The 10,537-nt window shown below is 41.4% G+C and overlaps 1 protein-coding gene across 1 annotated transcript; it reads left to right on the forward strand.

The window, feature by feature from the left end:
- The first annotated feature begins 854 nt into the window (after window positions 1-854).
- On the forward strand, window positions 855-10,212 carry dhcr24 (24-dehydrocholesterol reductase). The gene is made up of 9 exons (XM_083911361.1): window positions 855-1,126; window positions 3,561-3,716; window positions 5,884-5,989; window positions 6,478-6,596; window positions 7,604-7,867; window positions 7,948-8,091; window positions 9,136-9,333; window positions 9,419-9,597; window positions 9,737-10,212. The coding sequence occupies exons 1-9, from the start codon at window positions 896-898 to the stop codon at window positions 9,888-9,890; spliced, it is 1,551 nt and encodes a 516-aa protein (XP_083767487.1). The 5' UTR covers window positions 855-895; the 3' UTR covers window positions 9,891-10,212.
- The last annotated feature ends 325 nt before the right edge of the window (window positions 10,213-10,537 follow it).

Below are 10,537 nucleotides of genomic sequence, written 5' to 3' on the forward strand. Positions count from 1 at the left end.
TGATGGACTGACAGATATTACCGTCCATAAAGCCACGCTGCTAAATAAATTGTCCAAGGTTTGAATGATAATTAATGTGTATTGGCCCTTTTTCTAATAATAAAGAAAGAAAGAAAGAAAGAACGAAGCATGCCTTTATTAGCCCAGCAATACAAGGGAATCCCACGCTTCACTCTGTTTATTTTTCTAATTAAACAAACACACAGGCCAAAAATACACAACAGGTCCTATATACTTTTTTCAAAGATGTAAACATAAACATTCTAAATGTTTCCCAGTTTGATTCCTGTTGCAGTGAATGTGAATGACATAAACTGACAGGAAGTTACCAAGGACCAAGTATGTTGCCTAGCAATGGAATTGTGTTGAAAAGGTCTACAGATCTTAGAACAGCCTTGGTCCTTAGCCAATTATATAGATAAATCTGTGTTCATGGACCGAATGGAGCAGGCATAAGTGTATATTAGAGTAGTTACACTTTAAGGTCTATCTAATCTACCCATCAGACTGCCTTTGGCTAATCTGAGCACAGTGTTGTAACAGAGCCATGGGGACAGGCTGCATGGTGTGACAGCCTCTCCGCTCTGTGATTGGCTAAAGTTCAGAAAGGCTACTGCTTCGGAATTACCTACAGTCACTTGATTGACCAATGAGCGTGAAGTATCGGCGCCCGGTCCCGCCCCTCTGACAATTCAAACCAATCAGTGTGGAGCAGGGCGGGAAGCCGACCGTCCACCTAGCAACGCTCACCTATAGCAGTGAAGGGGTGATCAGGGGCTCGGGTGATCGATGCAGGCTTTTGTCCCTGCGGTCAGCGGTAGTTTAACGCAAAAGTGTGTGAGATACTCTTAGTTCAGGAGTCCGTTCACACCTGGGTCTGATTTGCCCCGAAACCATGGATCCGCTGTTGTATTTAGCCGGCGCGCTCGTTCTGTTCCTGCTGTGGATCAAAGTCAAAGGTCTAGATTATGTGATCGTTCACCAGAGGTGGATATTTGTGTGCCTGTTCCTGCTGCCGCTCTCCGTTATATTTGATGTGTATTATTACATACGGGCATGGCTCATTTTCAAGATGTGCTCTGCGCCCAAACTGCACAACCAGCGCGTGCGTGACATACAGCGACAGGTGAGACATCATCATCTGTGACTGTGTGACTGTGTGTGTGTGTGTGTGTGTGTGTGTGATTCTCATTTAGTGTGCTAAAATGTGCGAAGGGGAGACCAGGGACAGTTGTAACAAGGGGCGGTTGTCCCATTGAATATGTCCAATCAGAAACAAGCCAGAGTGAACAAAACCCCTTTGCTCATGCTCACATGGTACATTGTCTTCTTGCTCACTAAAAACAGCCACATTTGAAATTCCCAGAGAAAGTAACTTTCCAAGGTCATATCTTAGGCTCACTTTTCTTTCAGGTGCATTCTTTTTTCTTCCCTGTATTCAAATGCAATGTTAACATGAGGTGAAAAAACATGGCTGGTGATGCAGGGACGATTGTAACGCCCCGTTGCAACCAAGTTTATCATTTATGTCTCTAAAATATTTAGTCCGACATAAACTAGATTACATACTTGATGTTATTTATTCTAGGGAAATTCCAAAAAGGGTTTAAATTGGGATCTGTTAGGGGGTTTCAGGGTTTCCATGTTTTCAGGTGTGTGCGGATAGACTACAACATCTGATTGATATCCTTTGACAAACTGTAGATAAAATATAACAAGTTGAGGAGAGTTAGCTACCAGAAATCTGACGCAACCTGCCACAAACTAACTGCATTGAAGTTATAGTATCATTTTGTAAAATTGAAAGGAAGTTTAGGTATTCTCTCGTATTATAATTTGGCAACTTCCCTTTTTAGTTATGAATCTCGGGCAGTGAAAAACTCACAGTGCCTATTTTTTTGTGTCAGATGGGTTAGTAATAGATATCTCAATCACAAGTGTTACTTAAGGATTAGAGGTTTGTTCATGCCAAGGCTGTCATAGATGACAATTATTACATCATCGTTACAGCTCTTATAATTTCAATATCTGACCGTAGTCCTGTAACAATGTATTCTTTATGTGTAACATAGGGGCATAATATAGCCCACTGATTTCTTTGTATTTGGATTAATTGGGCCTGCAAGTTCATATTCACTGTAATTCACCTACTGTACAAGCAACTACTTTCCTAATCCGTTTGGGGTGTTCAACAAAATGTGTTTATTAAAATATCAAATATTAGTGTTTCCTCTGGAAATCAAAGCTGACACGTGTGTCTGTTGTGTTCTCAGTAACTGCCTGTTAGAGAAATGTCTACACTTCACATATATCCCTTATAGAGTGTCCAAAAAATAAGCCCGAAAAAGTCACGGTATAGTTTGTTGAAATAGTCAAAAAATATTATGTCCGAGAATGCTTAAATCAGTCATAGGATAAACTGTCTATGCCAGTTATAGCATCGTTTGTTGAAAAAAGTAAGGAAAAGTTATAGTATAGTACGTCGAAAAAAGTCAAAATTGAATGTGTCCAAAAAATGCCTAAATCAGTCAAAGTGTGTCTGAAGCAGTCGTGGCATCATTTTTTGAAAAAAATCAGAAAAAGTTATGGTATAGATAATGAGGCAGATTTGGTCATATTTAATTATTTATGTCAAAATTCACACAATGGCATAACAAAGGGCTTAATCCTGGATTTTTATAGGTGATCGATGCCCTGAATATGATCAGAAATGGGGCACATATCGTGCTAATGGATAAATCGTTTACCACAGCTATGGGAAGCATCCCAGTCACCCCTGTATTTTCCACTGGAAGCGTGTAAAGTATTTAATCATTTGGTGGGCTTCATAAAAAAAATAACATTTTAAAGTACTAAAGTTGAACAACTTTGTCCTTTTCTGTGCTGCGGTACAGTTACAGTAAAATTCATGCCAGGATTTAGTTGTAGATCAAGGCGACCTGTTAACAGCCTGAACATCAGACTATTAAAGGTAAAGAACTGGGAGCACTTTCCGGTGAGAGAACACAAGACAGACACCCAACACCTTGATTCCTCAAAGAATTTGTTCAGGAGAGAAGAATTTGACGTGAAGCAGAGGCAAATCAAAGCAGCCACAGGCCCGAGAGAGCTTTAGACAATCATGTGGACTTAATGAAGTCAAGACACACATGGGAACTCCACTGATGAATGAATCAGAATCAGCTTTATTCACCATGTATGTGCAAACACAAGGAATTTAACTCTGTATTTTTTCTCTCCTCTGTGTACACAATACACAAAAATACAAAATCAAAATCAAGTATTTACCAAAGAAGACCAGATGAAAAATATAAATATATATACATGTTTAGTGCAAATGAATTGTGAGGATCAGCATTCACAACATATACATGAGGAGTTCCAATGAGCTGCCAAGGCCTTTGACCTCTGAGAATGTCCTCAGTCTTGTAGTGGACGAAAGCCTCGACAGACAGCCTTGCTGGCTGGGTAAAACAGGTAATGATTTAGGCGGGAATGCTGTGTATCTCCGAAAATAACCATCTGTCATTCTCTGCATTGTGTGTTCTGGCACATTTCAGGTGCGTGAGTGGAGGAAGGATGGCAGTAAGACCTACATGTGTACGGGTCGACCCGGCTGGCTCACTGTATCTCTCAGAGTGGGGAAATACAAGAAAACCCACAGGAACATCATGATCAATATGATGGACATTCTGGAGGTGGACACAACGAGACAGGTAGGAGGATTCAACTAGGAGTGTACAGTATAAATGGTACAGACGGTAGGAATTTTCCCTACAGTATGGAATTTGACTCTATGAAACTGGCAGAGCAGATCTGACGTAACCGCACAATGCATGCTGATGCAGCCCGCAAGTGAATATTTACTGGCCCTTTTGAGTAGAAGCCTATGTGAAAAAGTAATTCAAGGACATAGTGGCAGATGTTGACTGCTGTCCTGTCCTCTCTGAGCACAACACAGGCTCAGCGTGTCAAATACCAGTGCGCTGGGAGGCTTGCTCCGCACGCTTCCTGTAGGCCACAACCGCTCCTGCTTTTTCTGCATCGCTCCTCTCAAGAACAGCTGGCTTCGCGCCTGTTGTTCTTGCAGTTGTCTCAGTCTGGTTAAATCCATGATAAAATCACCACCACAATGTCTCTTTCTACTCTGAAAAAACAAAAGGTTGACACAGAAAACCGGCAATTTAACAGAAGTATTTGTTTATAACTGCAACGAGTGTATATCAGTGTGAATCAATATCAGTAACTAGTAACTTAAGTTATCAGATAAATGTAGTGTAGTAAAACGTAGAACACTTCCCACTGACTTGTAGTGGAGTAGGAGTATAAATTCACATGAAAAGAAAATACTCAAGTAAAAAACAAGAGCCTCATACTTGTACTTCAGTACAGTAATTCAGAAGCATTTCTATAGAAATGTAAAGACAAATCAATATACTGTGATATAAAACTGTTACAGTCTATGCTACAAATGATACAGTGATAAAAATTTTAGAGCATACCGTACAGCCCTAGATTCAACAGACGTCAGCCTCAGCTGTACTCAGTCTTCCTTGCACAGTAGCTTATGTTAGCATGCAAACGCACTAAACTAAGATAGAAAGTAATAATAAAAGTAAGAGTAAACTTTGTGTTGTGCATGTTAGCATGCTGACATAAGCATTTAGCTCGAAACACCACTGTGCCTAAGCTTTGCACAGAATCACTAACATGGCTGTATACTCTTACTGTATGTTGGCGTAAATCCACCTTGCACCGTGTTACTTGCACAAGTTTGATCACTCAAGTTTGACCGCCACGAATGACCATTTATTTGTCTCTTTGCGTTGCATTTGTATGTAATCACGCTGCACCGCAAAAGCAGGTGGTGTGATCACTGCATTAGTCTTTTTATAATCTAGTCCATAATTTACTTTTCTGATGATAACATTGTACTCACCAAATAAGTGCTGAGATTGTAAACAGGGGCATGGCTTCAACAGGGAAATAGAGACAAGGGGTCAGAAGATCAGAGGGGCCATGCTTAGCCTACATGCTTTGAACATATATGTACCTGTATTCACCCTCACCCTTTAGCGTCTGTCTCTTTAAGCCCCCTCCCTCAAGAAGCCCAGTCTGCTCTGATTGCTCAGCTTTTGCAGGTCATCTCTATCTGCATTCTCCATCATTGCAGCTGGGGAATGCCTGTAACAGCACTGTAACAGCACTTTATAGCTTTTATATATAGCTCCTTTAAAGCCAGCTTCTGAATATGAGCTGTGTGCATTTCTCTGTGGATTGAGTGTTTTGATACTTTCACAGTTTTTATATAGCACCTCAACCTGCTTTATAATTTAAAAAAACACAGATCACTGTGTCAAATCACTTTTTACAATAAAGGCCCCGTAATAATTTTACTAAATGTATTTTTGTTCCAATAAATTTGGCTAAATTGCGTTTTTAAACCTGCGTGATCGTCTGACTACGATCTGTTTCTGTTTCTGGCCACATTGCTTTTCTGTTTAACAGTGATGACATGTTCCAGATCCCAGTATTTAACCTGGTGAATACAATGTCATGTGTTACTCATGACATGTAAGAAAGTTAAAACAAACAGCATGCACATCCAAAACTGTTAAATACTGGGTGCTGGTACAGGGGATAAAACCATGAGTCCGCACACCAGAGTCTGCACCATAGAGAGTTTTTAATGGTGTATCAACTCGTGCGACGTTTCGTGCCCCAGCCCTTCATCAGACAAATGTCCATTTAAAAAACGCTATATGGAGCAGACTCTGGTGTGCGGACTCATCGTTTTATCCTCACTCATTACATTTACCTGGATAACTTTTGCATTGTCAGCCTGGTGGTGCATCTTTACTCAGAGTAATCTTTGCCTTTTAGGTGGTGAGAGTTGAGCCTCTGGCCAACATGGGTCAGCTGACCGCTCTCCTCACGTCTATTGGCTGGACACTGCCAGTGCTGCCCGAGCTCGATGACCTCACCGTGGGTAGGTTGTCTGTTTTTTTTTACTGTGGATTCTTTTCTGGGGAATCATCATAGAGTGGCATCATCTGTGTCTCTCTGGTATCTAGAAATAGAGAGACGTACTGATGACCAGTGAGGCAGATCCTGCATCTCCCCCATCAATCACTGTATCCTGTTTACAGCACCAGCGACTTCTCTAATTGGGTTAGAAGATTGATGTTGTAGCTCAAAAGATGAAACTGGGAGGAAATGGCTGCAGTGTTGGAAGCACCCCTGGATCGGGTTTCATAATGGATTTCCTGATGCCATAAACTGCGCATCAACAAGCCCATAATGTTTTCCCATCAGGCTGCGGTACATTCATTTATTCTGACGTTCAAGCAGGCACGTACATATTCACTCTCAGAAGGCAAGCGCTGCTTTCTGCGTGTGTGTTGGCCCACTGTTGTTCTCACCTGGGAAGATATTGAGTTACTAAGAGCCAATCTCCTATTATTTTTCCTCTCTCAGGTGGTTTGGTGATGGGCACAGGCATTGAGTCATCCTCTCACATTTACGGGCTGTTTCAGCACATCTGTGTCGCATTTGAACTGGTTCTAGCTGATGGCAGCTTGGTACGCTGCACTGAGGTAAGTATCGATCGTGTGCGATGTTTGATGTATGCCTGAGTGCAGGGGCCTGTACCATGAAGCGAAATCAGTGGCTTAGCACGCAGTCTTTGGGTTTAACTAGGAATCACCATGGTAACATCATCCCAATCACCACAGACTCTGTACCTCATCACTCAATCACTTTTTTTTCTGGGACAGCAGCCCTCGGGGTTATCACCATTTTACCTCACATTAATATTGCAAGTATTGGTTCATCGTTCTGATGATGCTGCTTGTAATTAGGAACTTTCTGTCCAGCATCTCTAATGTTAAAGTGATACACTCTGTTTCATGGTTTTCTGGATTAAAATGGGTAAAGTCTCTCTTTTAAACTCAGTAAGAGAGATTATCTGCTTTGGTGCGTCCTGTTTACAGAAGCATTCCAGCTTTTTTATATTTTTGAACAAGGAGCTACTAAATCAACAGTTATTACCACAGTCGCTGAATGAGCTCACAGGGCAAGAGCTTCAGCTCTGTAATATTTCAGCTTTACCCATAAGAAGCCCTGGCGGGGTTGTGCTAAACATGCATTATATTACATCTATGTGACACACGTCAGTGTGTAATGTAATGCATATTAAAGTGAGGCGATTGTAGGCTAATAAAAAAGGTCACACTCTTCAGAGAGATAATGTTTTCTTAACAATAAGAATCCACATCTACTCTCCCTCTTTTCTAAAGCTTCCACTAATCATCTCCCAGCATCTCCAATGTTAGAAAGAGAGCCAAACTTAGTTGAACTTGTGATGCAGAGTTTCATTAAAATGTTCTGTAATTGTCACACCAAGTTAAGCAAAAACAGTGGTCCCCTTTGTGGAGAAGATGAAATGCTGTGAGGTTTGCTAATGGTTTAGTTTGCAAAGCCAACATGAGCCAAATAGCCTAATGTTAGAAGCCCAGAAGGCTAAGACCACATCCATCACCGCAAATGTGCCACAGACAGTTTGGTCTTATGCACATCGAAAAATCATCTTTCTGTCACCTAGGAGGAGAACTCTGACCTGTTCCACGCCGTCCCGTGGTCCTGTGGAACTCTGGGGTTCCTGGTTGCAGCTGAGATTAAAATAGTCCCTGCTAAACCCTGGGTGAAGCTGCGCTATGAGCCGGTCAGAGGTCTGGAGAACATCTGTAAACGCTTCACTGAAGCATCTGAGGACAAGCAGAACACATTTGTAGAGGGCCTCCAGTACACTCGGGACACTGCCGTTATCATGACGGGAACAATGACCGACAACGCCGAGTCTGAAAAGGTAAGGTGTTCGTGAGTGTGTATTTCACTTTTTTTCACGTTTTATCACATTTGACCTCCCGTTTTCCTCTCTGACATCAGATTAATAGAATCGGCCTGCACTTTAAACCCTGGTTCTTTAAACACGTGGAGGGCTACCTGAAAGGCGACTGCGCTGGAGTTGAATACATCCCTCTGAGACAGTACTATCACAGACACACACGCAGCATCTTCTGGGAGCTTCAGGTACACACACACACACACACACACACACACACACACACACACACACACACACACACACACACACACACACACACACACACACACACTGCCATCATCTTATCAACCCCTTGCTCACTTCTCTTTATTACACTCTAATGCTCTTTCTCTGTCACACACATATTTTGTATTCACACACACACACACACACACACACACACACACACTCTAACACACACACACATTGCCATCATCTTATCAACCCCTTGCTCACTTCTCTTTATTACACTCTAATGCGCTTTCTCTGTCACACACATATTTTGTATTCACACACACACTAACACACACACACACACACACGCACACACACACACACAAACACACACACACCATTAGCCATTAGTGAGAAGGGCTTGGCATCCTTTGTTTTCAGTAACAGTAAATGGTGTGCTGAATTATGCATAGTATTGGTTTGACAGATACCTACAGGATCTAGCTTTGGGCTTTTGGATGCTCTCTGTTTTTGAAAGGGTTTTGTTTTGTAGACGGTGCAAAGGAAAGGCAGAAAGAAACAGGGCTGACTGATACTTTGATGACAATTTGTGATAGACATCATTGATGTGTCAGACATGGAGATGTGATAGTGTTTGACCCTGTTGGGGGAAGGTTGTGGCTTCCCTCTGCTGGAAAAAAAGAGGAGTGCAACTGAATTGTATTAGTGTCTCATCTACATGAAAGGAATAGATTTTTAAGTGAGGTTGTGCGTGGTTCTTCTCCATAGTCAGTGTATTACCCACCTACCTCTCTCTCTGTCATGCTGGCTGACTGATATTTCAATTCTATAAATTTAATTCAGTGGTATTTAAATTTTAACATTAAGCAGAGATTTAAGTTGCTAATACAATTTGAACTATTGCGTCTTTTGTTTACTTCTGTACTCATATTTAACTCTGTCTCAGTTAACAGGTCTGTAAATAAGGATTATTGTTATTATAATTTAATCCATTTTGCCATCATCTTTTAACCAATTTATATATGTCTCTGTATGTATATGTGTCCTTTCTATAGGATATTATTCCCTTTGGAAACAACCCAATGTTTCGCTGGCTTTTTGGATGGATGGTTCCTCCCAAGATCTCACTGTTGAAGCTCACCCAGGGAGAGACCATCAGGCGGCTTTATGAACAGCATCATGTGGTCCAGGACATGCTGGTACCCATGAAGAATCTGCAGGCTGCTATCACGTGCTTCCACCAGGACATCGACGTAAGACTAAGATGTGAATAAAGACATGAAATACACCCTGTTTATGTACAAACTGTCAACTCCTGTGTGTCCTGTGTTATTTCAGGTGTACCCTCTGTGGCTGTGTCCCTTCCTGTTGCGACCAGGCAGAGGGATGGTCCACCCAAAAGGACAAGAGGAGGAGTTGTACGTGGATATTGGGGCTTATGGAGAGCCCAAAGTCAAACACTTTGAAGCCAAAGCGTCAACACGTCAGCTGGAGAAGTTTGTCAGAGATGTGCATGGGTAAGTGATATCAAATCCACAACTCGTGCTGAAATTATTATTAAAGCTGAAAATATTAAATATGCATACACTGGAGCATACATTGACATTCACGCGCTGTCTTGCATTTATATGTAAATGTGTCATCTGCCTCCTGCAGGTTCCAGATGCTGTATGCAGATGTGTACATGGACCGAGCGGAGTTTTGGGAGATGTTTGACGGACAGCTGTATCACAGACTGAGAGAAGAACTAGGCTGTAAGGAGGCCTTCCCGGAGGTTTATGACAAAATTTGTAAATCTGCCCGACACTGACCCCAAATATTGGTTCCTGACCTCAGCTCTGTGTCACAGATGACAGCTTCTGGTTTTGAGATGTTTCAAGAAAAACAAAAAACTGTTTTAATCAAAGATACATCTCAGAATTTGGGATTACTCTTCCCACACTACTACAAGCTAAAGTACGTGTTATTTCTGACAACCATACTGTGTCTTAAGAGGCCCTTTTAATGTGAAGCAGGAGCACAAGTATTGTAATGCTTTTAAGTCATGAATGTTTTCCTTTTCTCTAAACAGTGACCACATTCATGTTCATGATTTCATGTGCTGCTTGACTCAAACCCCCGTGTAACTTGTACTTATTGGGAGCAAATGGAACCAAATGTTTCATTCTTTTTCCTTTTTTTTTTTTTAAAGTGTATATTAGGCCCTGTTTAACTACCTTATCTAATGTATATCACAGACCCTTTTGCATACAGCATTTCTCTGTGCAGCTTTTCCTATCAGGTCAGCCTTACCTTCAAGTGCCATACACTTTGAAAACATGAATTCCTAATTAGGGTCATACACACATGTTTAAATGTATGCTTTTGTGATAAACATGTGAAAAAAAGAAACCAAACAAACTACATTGTAATGTGTAGGCTATCTATTTTGATATCAAACCCATACATTATCATCAG

This window comes from Echiichthys vipera (genome assembly GCF_963691815.1).
Source record: "Echiichthys vipera genome assembly, chromosome: 3".
NCBI classification, from domain to species: Eukaryota; Metazoa; Chordata; class Actinopteri; order Perciformes; family Trachinidae; genus Echiichthys; species Echiichthys vipera.

What these genes read in the sequence shown, in the direction of transcription:
- dhcr24 (XM_083911361.1), top strand. Translation starts at nt 896, where the DNA reads ATGGATCCGCTGTTGTATTTAGCCGGCGCGCTCGTTCTGTTCCTGCTG. An exon ending in GCTCGATGACCTCACCGTGG is followed by an intron (nt 5,990 to 6,477) that starts GTAGGTTGTCTG and finishes TTCCTCTCTCAG; the next exon opens with GTGGTTTGGTGATGGGCACA. An exon ending in GCATCTTCTGGGAGCTTCAG is followed by an intron (nt 8,092 to 9,135) that starts GTACACACACAC and finishes TCCTTTCTATAG; the next exon opens with GATATTATTCCCTTTGGAAA.